Here is a 21,244-nt window from a genome sequence, read left to right as displayed (position 1 = left end):
CTGTTTGTGTGTTTCAAGCTGAAAAAGTTCTGATTCTCTAAACCGGGGGACTCGCACACTGTGGTTTTTCTAAGCGGCGTGGAATAAACATGAGCACCTGACAGCATGCTGATGAACAATGAGGAGGCAACCACTCTGATTTGCAAGGCAGGGGATCAATGAAATTTTGATGCGTGCCGTTTTTTAGCGCCGCGGCCTCTGAGGAAGGAACGTGCGGCTGTTTGGAGATCTGTCGTTCCAAGGGCAGGTTTAAGATTCCCCCTGCTGCTTTCACGATTTAAGGAGTATAAGCTGATCTCTGATAAGTGCCTGAGGGCAACTACCGGCACGTCTTTCCACAAGTCCTGGTCCTGTTGTCTTTAAAGTTAACAGTGGGGCTGTTTGTACTTCGGAGAAGTGGAGGGGGAGTAAGACACTCAACCCTGTCACCGTTGTTCCTGAGCTTACATTTATAAAACAAAAATTGTGTTACTTATTTACATGTTTACAAACAAACTGGAGTTTTTAATTGCTTGTGGTACTTTTGGGTGATGTCCCATTTATGAAACAACATGAATGACACATTTTATTGCAGAAAACCTACAGGCAAACACACAAGAAAACAATGATAGACTTCAGTGTTTTGTCACTTCCATGGCATGACAATGCAACATGGACAGCAGATCAGATCCGGATAATACTTAGTCTGATTGTAGATTGTCTGATCCCGCATGGACGTTCCAAATTTCGTTCAAATCCAATGAGTTTTGACAGATTTTTTTTTTTGGCCATTATAAGAGATTGGGATTTCTTGAAAACTCATCAGTGGGTAGATTCTTACCAAATTTGAATGGGAACATATTCACCTACCCACCACAAAAAATGCAGGTTGATTTGTCAAAAACTAGAGACAGGAAGTTGCCAACAGTGGGGCAAACTTACACCGATGATAAACACGCGTTGATGAAAACATACAGTAACTTCCTTGGAGCTAAAAGCAAGGCCTAGCGTTTCATGAATGCGTAGTCCAAAGTGTTTGGGTTTGTAGGTGGACAACCATAGGTAGCTTTGCAGACATAGGCAGATAACAAGATTTACATCACACAGGCTACAAACCAAGTATGAATCGATGGCCGTTATAGATATGGAATAGAACACGGGATGTGGTACGCACGTGTGGAACGCCAGACCAAAATGACCGCTTGTTTAAGTTAAAAAAAAGGAACTGCAGGTGTATAATATACATGATCTGAATGTGTTTGCAAGTGTTTGCAGACACAGAAAAAGTAAAGTGTGGAGAGGCCAAAAAATACAGCTGGTCGGGCTACAACAAAAAGATCAACAATTCCACAAAAACAAAACTTCTGACATCCGTCCACTACCTGCCCCTCTCTTCTTATTTCTCCTGCAGAAAAGGATTTTGCCTTAAGTACTTATGATTGTGTTTGACTCTGTGGATTTTAGAGAACACTGATATGCAACATCTCTCCCATAGTTTGCAGTAACGTATAATAGCAACATGCAGTATTATTTTTCCTGGAGACACTGGATGAACTCTTGTCTATAAGAGGAGACACACCTGCCTTTGACTGAAGACTTGATCGATGCTGCTTATCCACCCCAGAACTTCAAAAATACATTTCACAGCCTACAGTTAGTGTCGGTGTGATGTTTACGCCGAGCTGTAGCTTTCTGAGATGTGTTCAGACTCAATTCTTTCCCACATTATTAACAAGGATGTGAACTCTGTAGTGGTTTTTTGCTGCAGTCTGTGTTTATCTGTTCCGTCTCCTGTCGATAGACGAGAACTGGCAACATCGCAGCTTTCTTGATTTCAGGACTGGCTATGATGTCCAAAGAAAAGAAATGTTGCTCATGGAAAGCATTGTGGGGAAAAGCTAAAGTCAAGGTAAAACATCTTTAACATGGATCTTACTTACCTCCACCAAGGACGTTCTGTTTACCCATCTGTTTCGTAGGACTGTTTGACTGATTTGCACGAAGGCAGTTCTGGACTACTGTAATTAAAGTTCATGTCAGGGGGCTACATCCAACCATGACAAAAGACTCATAGTCGGTCTGTCAGAACCAGACCTTTCTAGGGGCGTGGCACTTTTGGCGTCAGGTCGTTCCACATTTGTAGAGTTCCACATTTAAGCATTCAGCAGACGCTTTTATCCAAAGCGACCTACAAGAGAGGGATGAGCTACATAGAAGTCTTGGAAAGAACTCCACTAGATAGGAACAGTGGACTGATGGAGGGTGAGAATGCCGAGGTGGATCCAAGTGCAGAAGAAGATAGTGTAGGGGAGGGAGTAGGGTAAGTGCTAGGACGTTAAAGAGGGTCCCCGTCAGGCAAGTGTTCCTTGCAGTTTCCCAGTCAATCTGACTTGTACATATGTAGGTACCAGGGGACTTTCTCACATGACCAGAACCAAATTTTCTAAGGGTTACTGTTGCCTATTTCGTGGCATATTTGGACCAAAAGAAGACAAACTGGACTAGAAAGTGTTCTAGTCCAGTTTACGGAGGTTCTTCCTCTTAGGGTCTATGCAGACCAACGCAGAAAAGAGACCCTAGCAGACATCTGTGCAAATGCCGAGCAGAAAGTATGACCCAGACTTTAGGCATTTCACTAGAATGTTGAACCATATTAGTTCCACCTTTTTCTGTAAATTTGAAAACAAAATGTTGATTGCATTGCCCCTTTATGCACACTCAAAAATTGGTGGAGCCAATGAAGGACATGGGCCATTGATTAAAGTCTTTAATCTTGTCATTTTACATTATTTTCCTTTGGTTTCTCTAAGAAATAGCATCTGTATCTTGATGTTCCTTCATTTTTAATAATTTAAGATAAGATAAAGATAAGATAGGTGTGTAGGATTGTTTTGGTAATTAATGGGTTGAGTTGACCACCAAATAAATAAAGTATTAGGATTTGATCAAATGTGGAAATTGTGAACTGTTTTTTTTAGTTTTCTGACTTTGAAGAGACCAAATATATTATTTCACTGATTTTGTCTGATTTACAAATTCATGCCAATTAAAACTTAAATAAATGAATATTTTAACATTTTGTTAAAGACAAGTTTCCAGGATCATTTAGTACCAAAAAAAGACAAGTATTGAAGAAAATGTTTGGTCTTTTCCACACAAAAACAAAGCTCCCTAAGGCATTTCCTCTTTACCCTGTTTGGTACTGACCTCTAAAGGCCAGAAAGACCAATTTAAATCTTTGTTGGTCATTCAGACATTTATAGGCATTCCACATGAAATGATTGTCATTGGTGTGATGAGATCTGGCCACAGACGACAATCTGTGTGAACAGGAGGTGGAGCCATCTGTGAAGGCCAATAAAACATGAGCTGCTTCCATATCACACCTTTGGGATCAACGGGTCCAACTGGGAGCAAGGGGTTTTATTGTTTTTCTTTTTTGTCACATTCCATCTATGCCGCTCCTTCTGAGAAGATCCCTGCATCTAAAACCCAGAAGATTGGTGACACATTCATGTCCATGGTTTTGAAAATGAGAGGATCAGTATTCACATCAGAACAGGTGTCCACACACACACACACACACACACACACGCACGGTTCTATCCATGTGTAGTGTGAGGATTTTCTTCACAGGTTAGAGGGTTAAAAAAAGAATGAACTCTCCAGAAATGGAAGGAATAGTGAGCGATGTTAGCGTAGCAGCAGAACAGCGCTTACCTTTTGGCCTCGGCGGAGAGTGACTCATACCTGAGGCTCAGAAAAGAAAATCCCCCAGATTCAGTTCGTGAACTGGGTTTTACTTTCAGAAACATGAGAAATGGAATCGTAAGATTAAGATTAGCAACAGCAGGAGTGATTTTATTCTGTCACAGATGCAAGCAGCAGAGTTTCACACTAAAATTAGCGACATGAAGCTTTAAATTAATTTTTTGTAATGTTTGGGTTACACATAGCATCATGCTTTGTTCAAGTGGAGTATTAGAGTATAGCTAACATTAAATAAACAGACAAACACTGCGGAACAACCGCGTACACGAGTGTTTGACTAGCTTCTGCTAAGCTAACTGAACCGTCTCAACTCAAACCACAAAACATTACCCAGTGTCACATTTATTTAAATTTTTCACCTGTGCGTGAATTATGATATCACATGACATGGCAGAAGCAAAACGAGTCGGACGAGCTCCATCTGTGCTATTGCTACGGTGGTTAGCATCTTTTATTCTCTCCATCTCTCTGTGAATCGTCGTTTAAATGACCCCCGATTGATGAAATTAATGACACTGGCTGCAGTGCCAAGGATTGTAAAAAGTAAGGATTGCTAACGGCTATTGAATGGCTAACAGAAATGGCAGATCGCTAGCAAAAATAGAGCGGGCAAAGAAGTTAGCGTGTTTTGCTACAGATTTGAAGCTGGTAAAAACATCACAGAATCAATCAATTTTGAATTTGACTGACCTGAATCCGACTTACAGTGGAGAGAAAATTTAACTGCATCAGCTACAGCTAAAATTTGATACATTTGCTTAACAAGATGTGTTATTTTTTCATGATTTCTGTGCCCAGTATCCAGTCAGTACTAGCTTGTACATCAGCAATACCAGTTCTTTTAATTATTTATATATTTTTGGAAGTTTTGCGATATAAGACAAGACTTTCCTCAGTCTGACAAACAACGACCAAAGTGGCAAAGTTTTAGCCAGATATTTATTTTCTTCATCTTTTTAAGATTTCCCTGTGATACTTTTTTTATTCATTTATATATATTTTGTGGTCCTCATATTTAATTTGCTTCACACGTGATGTGAATAATGACGTGTCAAAATTTGCCATTTATCTCCACGCCAAGTCCTTGAAATTCAAGAATAATTGCATTCAATTGTAACTCAGTGTACTTTCCTAATATTGTTTCACGTACATTTTCAGTGGCAAAGTTAGGATTTAGTGCTGCACAAGAAGCTACAAGTGCGATCACGTCAGAGCGTACCGTTTCTAACGAGGCAGGCGACAGAGGACGCTGATTCCATCTAAATTCATGCTGACCACATCACCGCAGCTCCCCGAACACGGACGAGCCTCCGCAGCTAAATCCTAAAAAGACACAGGACGTTCTGCACATAAAATAAAACACTCACCGACAGGAAAACCTTATCTGAGCCATTTATCAAAGTCTGGAGGAGTTTTTTTTTCCTTTGAGCAAATTCATCTTTTCCTTTTTGTCCTTTAGTTTACAAAATACAGCCGGATAATTTATCTGTCCTCCAAACGCCTGACACATACGGTCTCGTGCTCGTGTTCCTCTCTCTGTCCGCCTCCATAACTGGACCTACTGGAGGGTGCGCTCGGTGTGTGGTGCAGTTCTGCCCCCTGGTGGCTGAAAACAAGCTCCCCCACCACTCATAATGCACTCACCATCTCCTCCCCATACATCCAGGCAGGATTCAGTGAGTGGATTCATTTGCAACTCGGTCTAATTAGCGAGTGTGTTTTTATGCTGCCTTACGCCGGTGATTCGGGACGAGCGCGATGACTCGACGGGGTGTAATTAGGCAGTAATGTGTGAAAAAAAAAAAAAGTATTTTACACATTATTAGAATTCTGCTAATGAAACACTTTGTGAGGAATTTATGCAAAAACAAGGGCTGTAGTGGTGAAGTCCTGAGACCCTGTAGGGTCCCTGAAGGCATCATCATGATGTTCACTGTTTACAAATAGGCCTGTGGTTGTTCTATGGTTGTTCACACGGAACAATGTTACCGCAATAAAATGATACGGAGGTCTGAATACCTGACAGCTGCACTGTAAAAACAGCCCTGCTAGAAATAAGACAAAATATTCTTCAATTGATTTAGATTTTCTTAAATAATCTGACAATGGGGAAGGAATTTTTGCTTGTTAATTTGCAGCCACTTTCAGGCTGTAAATGTGCTTAAAAAAGAGGAGAAACAGGACTTAAATTTGAAAAATTGTATTCATCACAAGCAAAGACATTCAACAATGTATGAAATATTTACTTGAATTTTAATTAAAGTTCCTTTTTTTATATCTTATATTTGCACACACAACAGAGGAAAGCAAAAATAAGCCTAATTTCTGGGAAATGTTTGTTATTTAAGGAAAATAAACTTGGCCAGCAAGTTTGGCACTATGGAGAAATAATAACATGTCTAACGCTATCCTAATAAGTTAACTTACTTTTTTGATTGTTGTGTATGCAAATATAAGATATTCTAGAGGTATAAATAAAGGAAGACTCACTTTAAGCAAACATTTCTTAAATGAAACTTAAATGAAAATTTCTCTCAAATTTTGGCCAGTTTTTTTGCTCATTTTGTGGAACATTACAGTCTGAAAGTGGCTGCAGATTTGTACAAACTACTTTTAAGTTTTATAGCCAAACATAAATTGTCTAGAATATTTTTCTGGCTCGTTTTCTGTGACTTTTGCAGTGTAGTCTCCTCCATTAGATGTGCAAATGTGCTTAAAATAAGAAAAATAAATGTTGTTCCTCAGTTGGGATTCCATGCATTACTGGTAATTAAAGCTGAAAAAAAAGCTGTGGAACAGCGAGACTAAATTGGCACGGATTTTATACTGCATTTGATATAACTACAATATATACATCGCACTACATGAAGCCATTTTAGACATGGGCTATATTACCTCACCGAGTTCCCAATTTCTGTTCCTATAATTTCATTAATCAGTCATTTGTTAGATGTCCGCTCCACTGAAGTGCGACATTTATTTTACTTTATATTGTGAACTTATGTTTAATTGCTTTTGGTTTTTTTCTTCCCCCAGTGTTTGTGTAATTAACTGATAGAAAAACCTGCAGGCATGGTACAATTATTCTGGCTTTTTTTCTGTGAAAAACAAACAATAACTCTTTATCATTAACTCAGATGTTCAGTGTTTGAAAAACAGCAGCAAAACGATGAACACGTCAATAATTATTACCCCCGAAGACAAAGTGAATGAATTCAAGCCATTTTAATTCTGTCAAAAGTTTCCAAATCAATGTCATCTTAAGTCTATTATATCTTAAGTGTATGTTTGCTAATTTATCTTGCTTTGTCTGTGAAGTTTGTGCTGCTTGGAAAACCCCACACTTTTACATCACAGCACCCAGGAGTTGTTGATCCACAGCTGCCTCCATAAATAAGTTCAAATGTCTTATTTTGTGACTTCAGTGTTTGAAATCCTTTGTTCAGATTTACATAAACTGACCACACGAGGCAGCAGTAGAGCAAACTATGAACTTCACTTGCCAATTGTAAAAGTCTGTATAACAGTGAGTACATTTCCTGAATGTTCAGTTACGCAGATGACAAAAACCTATTACTGAGGGTTTTAAAAAAATGTGTTTACATTCTGATCCGAGATGAATCTTCCTAATAAAGTGAGATTATTTTATTGGATTTATTTACTTTGTGAGTGCGATCATTTAGACATATTGTGATGGGGTCAGCTGAGGTTCAGCAATTACTTTGCCATATAGCCGCCTATAATGATGGTACATCTCATGAATTATGCATACAGTGTCATCAAATAAATGTACTGCGTATAGTCGATAAGTGTCCCATTCCGCAGTTGTTATGCATTTAAAATTTTATGAAAATACTCCTTCTATGAAGCAGCTCTGACCGACTCCAACGGCGCAGCACTTTTGTTCCGTGTAAGGTTCAAATGGAGCCTTTTAAAAACCCTCTCAGCGTGGCGTTATCTCCCACTCCCGCCGCCACATTCACACATTCTCACGTGCGTCAAACGGAATCCCCAAGTGGTTTTCCGCTCAGAAACACAGATGCTGTGAAGCATTGTGAAGACAGATAAATAAATAAACCTTCTTTCCTTTTGAGCGGAGGTCAAAGAAAAGCAGGTGCCACGGGGGAAATAACGCTGCCACGGATGAGACATTTCATACATATCTCAGTCTTTCACCGCGCACTATCCCTTTACAGTGTCCTTGAAGTCACTCACGCCTCAAAGCAAACATGAAATGAAGGGCGGCAGAGCCAAGTCGTGTCTCTTTCACGGTGTTGTCAACTTCTGTGACCCGAGTGCAGGCTATCTGATGACAGAAAACAGCGCCTCTAAGTAGCTACGTGGAATAAAAGCTACTGCATCAAGGGTTTATTGGCAAAAAAAATGTAATGTATTAGCCATGAGGGTGTTTGCTTAAGAGTGTATTCACTGTAAAATAAAACAGTGTTTATGTAGCCTTGGAATAAGCTTTTTGGATGTACTTGAAGAAAAGGTCTTGCGTTACAGAGGCCATCGTGTTTATACAACAGCCCAAAATTAGCATTTAATGTTTGTGTTTGGAGGCAGAAGCTAATACATAAAGGAAGCATGATTACTACTGCAAAAAAAACAACCTCAAAGTCAATTAAATGTCTACTTTTCCTTTTGCTGGACAAATAATAGCTTAAAAAAAAAAAGTTATTACTTACACGGAAAAAAAGTCCTGTATTTTACAACATGGTTCACGTTTCTCTGCTCTTTGCACTCACCACCTCAGCATTTTGTCTTTTGTTCCTAATCTTTAGCCTAGCGCTAAGTGTTGGCCTAGGTTTTCAGCTAAATTAAGCTAACTAGCTTAACAGGTGTTTGTTTGAACACAAAAGGTGAACTTTTTCATCAGGAAAAGTGTATTTTATCTCATCTTTGCTTTATTTTTGATGGAAAGTTCATTAATAATGAAGTGTCAAGTCTGACACTGAAGAGTTTTTCAGTCCAAAATTAGACAGATTTTGTGTTTCATGTTTTGTACTACTGTGAAAAACACAGATATGGTCTTGATAACGCAGCAAAAAACATAGTTCACATTTCCATAATGCTAACAATGAGTCATCCTCACTTTGTACTTACTACCTCAGCATTAAGATTTAGCATTGTCTCTTTTTTTTTGCTTATTATTTAGCCTAGAGTTTAGCCAACCTCAAGCTTTCATAATAAACTTGGACTAAGACATTTTAAAATAATTAGACTTTGAACGCAAGTCATTTTTCTGAATCTGATTTTGCCAATTAACTAAACTGCTAACTGCTAGTTAGCCTAAACTAGTTTGGCTAGTTATACATTAATATCTATATTAATGTATAGTCGCATTAATATAGATATTATTCTTGTAGCCTCAGAATAAGCCTTTTTCACATTTCATGTCAGTTACGACTACAACAAATCGCTATTGAGCAATTTGATGTGAAAAAATCCTCACTTGACATTCTTCCCCATCTTTTTTCCCCCCTATGAATCACTCTGAAACCTTATATTTTAGTGGTTTCACTTCTCATTCCAGCTCTTTCCTCTCCATGAATCTCTCTCTCACTCTCTCTCTCCGAGTGAGGCATGTTGCTCATCTCTTAAGCCCATTTAACAGCTCGTTACCCATTCGTCTCTTTCGGCCCTCTTTTTCCTCCGGTTCCAGGCACTCATCATTTCTTGGTCAGGTTCCACTTTCTGCTAATGCGGCGGAAATGAGCCAAGGGCACTTGCAAAAGTGAAGTGGGGCAGATTTCTGGTGGTGCACAAACCGGGGGCCAGACATAACAACACTCGACACAAACACAGGCAATGAAGACGCAGCCCAGTGACACAGAAAACTCAAGAGTTCAGCCACATTTAAATCAGTTGGACCGCATTATCAACAGCAGGGCTGAGGTGTAACACTGCACATATGATTAGTAATTGAGACCGATTTGCTGTGAATTAAAGAGACGTTGTTCCACACCTTATTAAGCACCGTTACTACTGATTTGGTTATGATGAGGTACTGAAAAATTGAATTAAATGTCAGGTGTATGCCAGTTCTGTTAGAGAAATGATTACTTTTTCAAAAGAAATGTCAGTTTTGTTGAAAGAAAGTACTACTTTTACCAAAATGGTTGACATTTCCGCAACGCAAACAATGACTCATGCTAACTTTGCGCTCACTTATTTGGTGTTGGTACCGAAAAAGTGCCATATTTTTCAACATGGTTCACGTTTCCTTAATGCTAACAATGAGTCATGCTAATTTTGCTCCCACTACCTCAGTAGCTAAAGGTCTTTTGAGGTTTAATCTTTAGCCTGTAGCTCTTAGCATTAGCCAACTTAAGGCATTCACAATAAACCTGATTTCTATGTGAACGTTTCAAACATATTTTCTCTGACACCTAATTTAGCCACTTAACTAACTAACCTAACACAGCCATCTTATTAAGCTAACTAGCTTCAAAGAAGTTTGTTAGCATGTGTTAACTGCCAACAACATTGTCACATACAACAGGAAAAAATTTATTATTTGCTTTATTTGTCGATGACATGGTAAACCAGAAAATTTTAGGTTACAAAGCTAACCTTTGCTTGATTTGATTAGCTATCTCGTGCTATAAACAGGGAAATTTGACCTTTTATGTGCATTGAAAAAACTAATCCCTACATTTATTACTTTGTCTAGTAAACATCTTGCCCTGGAAGATTCACAACTAATCCATGGGGTGTAGTTTGTTTACTTTAACAGTAAATTTGTGTTTAAAATATAAAAAAATAGGGACGTTTTGTTGAAAGTGAGTGAAAAGTTAGCATGAACCGTAAATCGTACACGACATTGAAAAAAAAAAGCTAGTGTTTTGGATTCATAATACTTTAGTCCAAGATTAGAAAGATCGTAGGTCACGTAGCTTCCAGCGCCTGCTCTGGGTCGCGGCAGCTCATCGTGAGGTAGAGGCGTTTGGAAAGCTCGGGACCGACCCGCCGCGTCGTGGAGGTCAAACCTTCTCCTCTGCGGATCAGGAGGTCAGAGAGCAGGTTCATCTTCTCACGCTCGGTCTTACACAGACGGTAGGCCTGCATGCACACACACACACAGAGAGAGGGATTTAACTATTATTGAGAAAACTCTTATAATTAAATCTAAATCTAAATCTTACCTACCTTGCTCAGGGGTACCCCAGAAACATATAAATACAGTATATAAGCAGATATATCAGCAGTGTTCGTACCTTGTTGAGCAGCTGTGGTGAAGGATAAGCAGCCACGATGGCTGAGGCCATGTCTGCACTGACTCTGTTGAGCTGCTGGATCTGTCTCTTCCACACCTGCAGCAGACCCTGGCCGGCTCTGTCCACCCGCTGACCCCCCGCCCACTCGCTCTCCAGGTAGAAAGAGAAGCCTGTCTTCTCTCTCTCTCGCCTGGAAACACACACACACACACACACACACACATGCGTGTGTTATTGTCTGCCGTGGGTCAAAACATCTGACACAGATATGAAAGAGAGGGAAAAATACTGCGCTCACTTACTTGAAAGGGGCCTCGGCAACCGCTTTGGTTGCCATGGTGATGTGATCCGAGAAGTCTTTCCAGGTGGACAAGAAGCGCACGGAGACGCCGGTGTGAAGCTGAAGATGAACCATGGCCTGATGGGATTTTTTTTTTTTTTTTACACCATGCCAAAAACCTGTCAATCACTAAAACTAAACCCATTAAAAATGCCCTTATTTTACCAATTAAGTGTAAATTAGAGCAGTGTTTCCCAAACTTTCTACATGGGAACTCTCTCAATCTAAATCACAATATAAATCTTTACATATCTACAACACCTAATTAAAAACCTTATATCATACATTTAAAAACATATACGCACTAAAATGGGAAAATCCTGCCAATTTATTTGGGGACCACCCAAAAACATTTCCTGTGACCCTTCTGTGGGTCACGACCCAATGTTTGAAAGTCACTACTAGAGGAACATGACTCCTTACTTTTCAGTTCAATTCAGCAGAAACATTTCACAAAAAATCTGTTAATTTTCAGTTGACGGTTATTTTCATGACCGATTAATCTGTAGATTATTTTCTGGATGAACTGATTTGTTTTCCTTTGTCCACAAACTAAAATTATTCATGATTTCTCTGTTACATGGTGCAAAAAAAGTGCTTTAAAAAAAAATTTAAATAAGAGGTTTAACTCAACCAGAAAATTAAATTTTACTTAAAAACACTCTTTTTAGCCTCATCTCACGAATAAAGGCTGCAATGTCATTGTGTCATCTCCTTTTTTTACATCATAAAAAGCTGTTCAAATAATCCTTAACATCAAGTGTAGTTTTAACATACTTAATTAAAAACGTGTCGTGTACAACATCACCTCTTCTAGTTCCACTTGTGACACCTCGGGTAAAAAAGCCTCAGCGCTGCCGTTCTTCCCTTTCCTCCTCACTTTTCCTCCTCCTCGCTCCTCGTTCGTCACAGCTTCTCGAAACTTCTTCTGGTTTTTTGACTTCTGGGATCTGAGGATAAATAAAACGGTCATACTCGTGTCGTGAAGCGGGGAATTCTGTGAACAGTGTGTGAACAGAGCTCAGTGTTCCAACCTGAAGTATTTCTCCATGTCGATGACGACCAGGCTGAGGATTTTACCGGGATTATTCTTCTGCTGCTGCCGCACCCAAGACGTCAGAGTGGGACCGGCGTCCGAGCTGCCGAGTCTTTCCTCCTGGATTTGATAAAAGTAACGAGTCAAGTGGTCACTGAGACAACTGATCGATTGGAATTAATTTGACTTTTCATATTTACTTCATCATTATATTCTGATTCTGTGATTAACCAACACAATATGAAGACTTTGCTCTGGTTGATTGGTACAAAAACAAATTAAAAAAAATAGAAATAAAATACAAAAATAAGAAAATAATAAGAGCAGAGTGTAATTATGTTCAAAAAAAGAGATGAAAATTGTACAATATGTCAAAACTGAAGATGAGAGTAACGATTATTTCCGTTATTTATAGTATATATAGTAAACTAAAACCGTCTAAATCACAAAATAAATTGTTACAGATGTGTAATTTTGAGTTGAGTTTTTGAGACCAATATGACTTATATTTTCTTAATTAATCAATTAGTTTGGGCCAAAAAAAAAGGGCAGAAAATGTCGTTTTGATGCCGCTTCACTGACCTGAACGTAGCTGTGGATGAGAGAGCAGAAGACTTCAACTGTCATGTGCATCACAACCTGAGCCTCAGGGACACAAGCGCCCCCATCAGGCTGAAATACAGGTTCACAGGAGAGGGAGGTCAGTAACAACAAAGGATAACTGTAAAAATAAATGAAATTGTTTCATTTAACACATGAAAACGGCTTCACCTGTGCAGACGGCGTCCTCCTCATCCAGCTAACGCTGCGGGGGAGCGTCTGTTTCTCGATGGCACAGCTGCAGCCCAGCGTCTGCAGCGACGCCAGCAGAGTCCCGCCTCCCTCCAACTGCAACAGAGCTGCAGACACACACACACACCGCAAAATCTGTGAGAAACTTCACGTCTTTATCTTCAGGAAACTGAAGTTTTGTAAACCGCTCACTCTCCCACACCAAACCCCATAGAGAAAATCTGAGATTTTAACGTCACAGCTCACAGGAGTTGTTGATCCACTGCTGACAATTCTGTGTCTGAAATTCTTCGTTCAGATTTACCTCAGTGACACAAAGTGACCACACGAGGCAGCAGTAGACCAGCAGCTCCTGTTTCCCGTGAGCTAAAATCACTGATTTTAGCTCCCTTTAAGATGACACACAAACACACACAGGTTGGCTTAACATGCAGTGTGAAATCATCCTCCACCTCTGATAATTTCATTATCCACTCATCCCAGTGCCAGACATTATTAAATATGATCTCCTCACCTGGATCCACAGCCACCACCATGTGTTTGACGCACTCCTCTGGCCTCAGGGCTTTGGCAGCGTCTGCCACCACTTTCCTCTCCGCTCTCTGTCTCTCCTGCTGCAGCCTGAGCGCCTCCTTCTCCTTCTGCTGGTTCTCCTTGGCTCGCCGCCGCCTCAGCGCCTCCTCCCTGGAGGCCTGGATCTCCTCCACCGTCCGCTTGGCACGCTTCCTCTTGGCAGGGGACGTGTCACTGCTCCCCTCACTTGGACACCGCTGAGGGACAGCTGGTGTCTCCTCCTCTTCTGGGCCGAGTGAGGCTCCCACACCTCTCACCTGCTGGCGGCCGAGTGGCGCCGCCGACTGTGGAATCCCGTTCCGACAAGGGAGCTGTAAACAGTCCAGATTGGAGTGGGACTTGTGCTCAGCATGTTTCTCATTAGTGACAGTGGAGGAGGCACTAATTACGTTCTCCTGCCTCTGTTTGAGTCTCTGTGCCAGCGGGACATGAAGCACATCATCATCATCAGAATCACTGCTGAGCATCATCACGTCAGGTGCTCCCACGCCATCGTTCTCCGTCGCCGAGGTGCAGGTGACGGCGTCTTCTGCGTCCGAGTCATCCAGATCCACCAAGTCTGGTTCCAAAGAGCAGCTCTTTGAGGTCCGGTCTCGGTGTGGACCGGGCCGCAGGAAGTCAAACACGGGCAGCTCCTCATCCAAGTCACTGATGGAGTCACTGTAGCTGCACATGTTTCTTTCAAATCCAAGTGAAACTCACTGTGAGGGAAGAATTCAAACAAAAAAGTTACTTTTTTCTGGAGAAAAACAAAGACACACCAGTCCTCAGCCAATATTCTCACAATTTAAACTATTCTTTAAGTGTTTATTAGTAATTACATTGCATCACCAGTCAGAACATAAACCAATAACAGACAATGGATATAACAGATAATTCAGCAAGAAGAAAAAGTTATTCTTTTTTATGATTCTAAGATAAGATAAGATAATCCTTTATTTGTCCCGCAGTGGGGAAATTTGCATTGTTACAGCAGCAAGACAGTAAAGACAGTAAAGATATAGATAATACGTAATAAACAATCTGGTATAAACAGCTTAAACCAGCTTCAGAAAGTGATGTAAATAGACAGAATCCTGGATACTGCAAGGTCTAAATGCCTAATTTTGGGATTCTGAGTGCTTTCATAAAGGCTGAAGTGGTCAGAATCCCAGAAAACCTGCATACTGTTATGATCCTGTAGACATTTTCATTGTAAATGACACATCCTGATCCTGAACAGAATCAAATCCATAATTATTTATACTCTTTCTGCCTATTTTTAATTGAAAAAAAATAAGATGTGTTTTTAAGATATTATCATTTATTTATTTATCATAAATTCTAATTCTTCAAACAATAATTTATTGACGGTCCCTAAATGAATACCCAACTTAAAACTTACTTCAACGGTTCACCACCGTTTGATTTGAAAAATATAGAACGACAGTTACGGAAAATGACACGTTAAAACAAAGTTTCCGCATCCCTTACGAACATTATATACATATGTTACAACATTATATACATATACTACAATATTATATACATATATTACTTAACAACAGCTAATAATGTTGCTAAAGTCGATCTCAGTACGAGCGTCCACACACAAACGTTAGATTAGCTTGAAATGCATTCACTTGCTGTGTTTTCACGCGCTCATTTACGATGAAATCCTGCATAACGATGTTTACGAGTGCACTTATATTTTAGATACACATTAACTACTTACTGTGGCTTGTAGTTCTAGTATTTAAACTGTTTATTTCCACAGAAAAATAAAAAAATACTGCAGAAGTACGACCGAAGAAGAATGTTTGATTTCCCCGGGTTATGGTGCGTTCACAGGTAATGGGACATCCGCATACTCTTACGTATTTCAACGCTATTAAATGCAATTCGAGTGATGTAAAATTGGGTGGTAACGTAAGTTAATGAAATATATTTAAAAATGTATGCATATTTGATTTGTGAAATTTGATTGCACTGAAATGATAATACCACAGTGAAAACGGTTTAGGTTTAAGTCCGCCTCAACAAATCGTAAAGTGTGAACATTACATATCCTAGTTTTATCGTTTTCGTGTTTAGGATTATTTTTGAATTGATTAAAATGCCGGAATTGTTACTTTTTGGGAGCATTAACCCGCAAATTGTGAACGAATACTCGTCACCTTCCTTGAGGACCGTGAAGCTAACAAACATATCCGGATATGACGCAGTCACTCTCGCGGAAGTAATTTCCGCTCAAAATGGCAGCGCTGGCGTCCTTGATGCTGAAGTCCCGAGCGGGTATTATTTCTCGTTATTTAACGTAATGTATATACTGCTGTACGTACACTTACGCAATGTAAACTAAATATTTGTTTTATTATTTTAGCTGCCCGGCAAACACGTTTTATTTACGTTATTACCGGCTACTTGAACTAACTCCACTAGCATCTAATGTCATACACATGCCAGTGACATCTAGCTGATTTGGTTTTACTTTAGCGTCTAATTTTTAACCTCTGTGCAATAACATCAGGAAACGTAATCGCCGAATTGTCAAGTCCTATTTGGGACACGTATTGTACTAAATCCCACCTACTCAGAGTTTTTCACATCACATCAAATGCATAAAACACATTTAACTCACTGGTTTTTGTAATGGGGTTTTGTTTAAGGGCTGAATATGGATGTTTCTGTGATTTTTCATGAATTTCCTCTTGCTGCTCTCAGGTCTGCTGGCTCCTTACCAGTCCTTCCTCCTGGACTCTGTGAGGTTTGCGTCAAAGAAGGCCGGTGGCAGCTCCAAGAACTTGGGTGGAAATAGTCCTGGTCGCAGATATGGCTTCAAGAAACAGGATGGTAACGGAATTTGTGTTCTCTCTACAGTTGATGTATACATACACATTAAAGTACAGTGATGACTCATCTGGTAAATAGAGGTTTTCATAGAGTCTGATTTGGGCTGCGACTAACTATTAACTGTAGATTATTCTCTCAAGTAGCACTTTTGTTCATTGAACTTCACTTTTCATCTGTTTCTAAGGTAACTTTGTCCACGCTGGTAACATCCTGGCAACACAGGGGGCGATGAGGTATCACCCAGGAGCTCACGTAAGTAAACAGGGTCAGAATCTGTGAAACTCAGACTTTTAAAACATCCAGATATTCAGACAATTCCCCTCCACCCTCCTGTCCTGCAGGTGGGGATGGGAACCAACAGGACTCTGTTTGCTTTGGAGGACGGAGAAGTCAGGTTCACGAAGGAGATTTTCGTCCCAGCGCCGCGCAGCCAAAAGTCGAGGCGTGTCATCACCAGACTGCCCAAAGGAGCTCTGCTCTACAAGACCTTCATCAACGTCATGCCGGTCAAACAGGAGGGCAAATTTAAACTGGTGGACATGGTGTGAACGTGGACTCGGCCGGAACACTATTTATGTTGATCACAGAACGTCACGTGGATCCTGGAGGGACTTTGACAGCGTGAGGTTCGGTCTGTCAGTAAAAAACAAAAAACAATGATGCTCACGTCCACCAGGAGGCTCCACCTTCTCCCCACTGTGCCGAAACATCATTTGTGTCATTATTAAGACGCTTCATACACTCTCTGGACATGAAAAACCTTAAAGAACATGTGCTGAGTCATTATCACAGTCGTTACTTACTGATTAAATTCAATTCACTGTATTGAAAATAAAGTTTTTATGTGTAATTGTGTCTTCAGGTTTGTGTCTGTAGGAATATTTTTGTCAAATTGGTCAGTGTTGAAAGAAAAGGTGGAAAAAAAGTTAGAAAAAACATTTTATTACAAGTACAATAAATAAGACTGGAGATGCGCAAAGTCGCTGAAATAATGCGGAAATGTCAATTTTCGTAATGGAATCATGATAAATATTCCATAAGATAATTATTTCTGTATTAAGTTGTTATGTTTTGGTTTATGATCAGTGTGAAAAATTCAAAAACTTCCAAAATCTAGTTGGAAAACATTGGAAAAAAAATACAAAACTTTGCACCATAAAAAAATTCATATCTGTATAAAATAATTAAAATTGAGTTGATTTGCAAGAAAATATAATTTTGTAGAATCAGTTCCAGAGTTTCGTAAACTAATAAAAGCACATTTTGAAGCTTGTTGTGAATGTGTAATACAATCATTTGACCACAAGATGTCACCACATCACATCTAATCCCTGTGTTCCTTAGTTTGATGTAATAATAATAATATAAAGGATATAAGATTTTTGGGGGGGGGGGGTTTACATCTCGAAATCAACTTTTCATGATAACAATCAGGTTTTTTAACTTTTTTACTGTTTAATAATAACTTAAATTTGTCAAAAAGTTGTATAAAAATTGTACTTTCTCACCCACACAAGTTTGTTTATGTATAAAATCAAAAACCAACATAATGTGAAAACATAACCACACTGCAGATTATTTATAATCACAAAAACAATGACAAAAGTTGCTTTTTAAAGAAAAAATCTTAAATTTTCATGTTCTACTCTGATAAAACTGCAACGCCAGCATTTGACCACAAGGTGTCAGTGTAAGATTTTATCCTAGATACATATTAATTATTATTAATACAAAAGGAAAGCGGTAGATGATGATGACTGATAAAAGGAGAAAAAGACTATTAAAACTATAAATTAATGATTTAAATCATGTAAACATCACACAATCCTTTCTTCTTCTTCTTCTTCTTCTTCTTACAACACTTTTAACTGCAGTTCTGTCACAAATATTTCGCAGTTTCTTCCAAAAACTTTCAGATTATTTCTTTTTAAAAAAGGTGCAATAACAAAAGTGACCACCAGATGTCAGTAAATGGTCGAAATGCAGCTTGATTAGAGGCCAAACTTCTTCTTTTTTTCCTTCATGAATTGATTTGAACAGAACAAAGTAAAAGTCCGTTGGCATTGACGACATTTTAAAGGTGTAATCTGCGATGATGAGCTTTTACTTTGACCGTGTGATCTAATCTGTATCAATCAGATTGTTTTGTTAACATTCCTTTAAAGAGATTACAAAGACAAACACGTGTGAGTGTGTGAGTGTGTGTGTCTGCTGGTATGCAGAGCACAGGGAGTGTGGGTAACGCCTGGTACACCACAAGTCTGCGAGTGGAAACACTTTTTCTCCTGAAGCACAGCACGGATGATGGATGTGAGGAGTTTTCGTAATCTTGTGAAATGAATGCGATGTGTGCGGGTCACGGTGTTCGCTGCTGAGATAAAACAGCAGCAGCAGCGCGAGCGAGCGAGCGAGCACTCCATCGTTGAGTGTTTTCTCTCTTCTTGAATGAGTCTCTAGGTTTGTGGCGTGAAATGTGTCTTTTTTTTGGGTATCATTGCGGTTCACTCGTCTCTGCTCACGACGCCGGGGTTAGTGTTTGATCTGAGTTAAACAGTAACCTTGAACTGTTGAACTTTGCCTCACACACACACAGAGTCACCGGCCAATTAATTTAGGTCAACAGACCAAAGAATCCACAAATACTTGAGGGTTTGTTTGTGCGTGGGGACTCTTAACAAAAGGCTTATCTGACAATATCTATACCAGCCTGAGTCTGCAATGTGTGAAGAATATGCTCACTGCTTAATCTCACTGTTAAACAACCTTTTCTGGTAGTTTGTGAAGCTACTCACTCGCTGCACCAAACCCCATAGAGAAAACCACGATTTTAACATCACAGCACACAGGAGTTGTTGATCCACTGATGCCTCCGTCAGGAAGATAAAATGCGTTATTTTGGCAATTCGGCATTTGAAATTCTTTGTTCTGATTTACCTCAGTGACGCAAAGTGACCACACGAGGCAGCAGTAGACCAGCAGCTCCTGTTTCCCCGCGAGCTAAAAACCCTGGTTTACTCTATGGGGTTTGGTGTGGGAGAGCTCGCAGTTTTTAAACTTCAGGAAAAACACCGTATAACAGTGAGATAAAGCAGTAAACGTGTTCTTAAGATATTGTAAACTTAAGCTGAGCTTTAAATTTCAATTACTCTCGAAAAAAGCTAATCTCTGTTCTGCTAAGAAATGTTGTATAAAGTGGTTTTTCCTTCAAAAACAAAGTTACAGGCAACATTAACGAGATGTTTCATGGCTGGATTTGTTGTTATTTACATCAACAAACACTGTTGTGATGAGATTGTGATTTCACTGTGCCTGTGAGGTTTTAGAGGGCTGAAGAAATGTCACCCTCAGGGAAAACTGAGCAGCTTGAATCATGAAATACCTTTTTGGCAGAAGCACAAAGATCTACAGAACTGGCTTCTCTCTTCCTGGGATGCTCTTCTTCTTGTCCCCGGATGGCGTCGTCCTCTTGGCTGTACAAACCCGTCCTCACGCTGTGACTTGGCAGAAGAAGTCGTGAAAAAGAAAACCTGGCGTTTTTTTGCCGAGCAGGAGGAGGAGGAGGATGAGGAAGCTGCAAAGTCTGAGGCCTAACTGAGGTTTGACGACTCGTCCTGGGAGTGTGAAGACACGTGGACGTCGACAGACTGCAGAGAGTGACGCAGAGTTTCTTCATACGATGGTGGAGGCTGAAAAAAAGATAATTATGACGTGTGTTGTTAGAAATAGTCGTAACTAATATAACAAGACACGAGGAACTTGAAGGACTGATCTTTGTACGAGGCTAATCGTCACGTTAGCCAGGATGAGGCTAACTGTTGGAAGAGTTTTCTAATTCCAGAAGGTGGCAGTCATGCAACATCATGGGTACAAGCTGCTGTTAAACATCAAAACCATCAAAGAAGAAGAAGAAATCTCTCATGAATTTGCCACTCTTCTTCTGAGAGCTCCCTTTGTCAGTTTTTACGAATAATGTCTGAGTTAGCTCTCATTAGGACACAGCAGAAATAGCTATCTATGATTAGCAGCAATTTGCATGAACGTTCCGGTCGTTATCGCACTGTTGTGAACAAAACTGTGTTGTTTCCACTTTAACATGCAGCTAGCTAGCTGGCTAGCTGCCTCGGTTGTTGTAGAATATACAGAAACGACTATTTTGTAGCTACAAAGGCTGTAGCTAGGAACCTGAAAGTGATTAGCTAGCTCAATAGCAGCTAACATTGCTTAGTCCAGGAAACATTGACGCAAATGTATCTTAGCACATTGTTAGCAATAGCATTCGATAGCGGTGCTCATCGCGGTGCTTTACTTGCGCAAACATCGTAGCAACATCATGTCTGTGGTTGAAAGATTTACCGTGAAACAAATACAGAACAGAAGTGATATTAAACCAAAAAAACCTGCGCGTCCGCTCACCTCGTCACAGCTGCCATTGAGGCCGAAGCGCTCTGCGATCATGCTGTGGATCTGTCTCTGCCTGTCCTTCCTGCGGACGCTCTCGTAGGACGGCAGCCTCGGCGCGATTCCCTCCATGTGGTAGTGATTTGGCTTCCCGATGATGAACAACCTTCCAGGAAGCTAAACACACACACACACACACACACACAAACAAACTCGAAATACTGCGATATGTCTCATTTTAGACAAATGTATAGAGCTGGAGTTTGCTTGCGCCGCCATGTTGGCAGGAAAACCTTCTGGCAA

At 40.0% G+C, this 21,244-nt stretch overlaps 2 protein-coding genes across 2 annotated transcripts; one reads left to right on the top strand and one right to left on the bottom strand.

The window, feature by feature from the left end:
- Positions 1–10,257: 10,257 nt before the first annotated feature.
- Positions 10,258–15,609, bottom strand: eme1 (essential meiotic structure-specific endonuclease 1). The gene is made up of 9 exons (XM_058620185.1): positions 15,426–15,609; positions 13,653–14,412; positions 13,118–13,245; positions 12,929–13,018; positions 12,345–12,466; positions 12,119–12,260; positions 11,273–11,388; positions 10,971–11,160; positions 10,258–10,815 (listed from the first exon to the last, which is right to left on the bottom strand). Exons 2-9 carry the CDS (start codon positions 14,383–14,385, stop codon positions 10,642–10,644), a joined length of 1,695 nt encoding a protein of 564 aa, XP_058476168.1. The 5' UTR covers positions 14,386–14,412; positions 15,426–15,609; the 3' UTR covers positions 10,258–10,641.
- A 314-nt stretch (positions 15,610–15,923) lies between these two features.
- On the top strand, positions 15,924–17,393 carry mrpl27 (mitochondrial ribosomal protein L27). Its single transcript, XM_058621196.1, has 4 exons — positions 15,924–15,985; positions 16,415–16,543; positions 16,728–16,795; positions 16,885–17,393. The coding sequence occupies exons 1-4, from the start codon at positions 15,946–15,948 to the stop codon at positions 17,089–17,091; spliced, it is 444 nt and encodes a 147-aa protein (XP_058477179.1). The 5' UTR covers positions 15,924–15,945; the 3' UTR covers positions 17,092–17,393.
- Positions 17,394–21,244: the final 3,851 nt, after the last annotated feature.

The sequence above is a fragment of the Solea solea genome, chromosome 21 (genome assembly GCF_958295425.1).
Source record: "Solea solea chromosome 21, fSolSol10.1, whole genome shotgun sequence".
NCBI classification, from domain to species: Eukaryota; Metazoa; Chordata; class Actinopteri; order Pleuronectiformes; family Soleidae; genus Solea; species Solea solea.
Note: the sequence above shows the minus strand (reverse complement) of the source record. Positions and strands in the feature narration are given on the sequence as shown.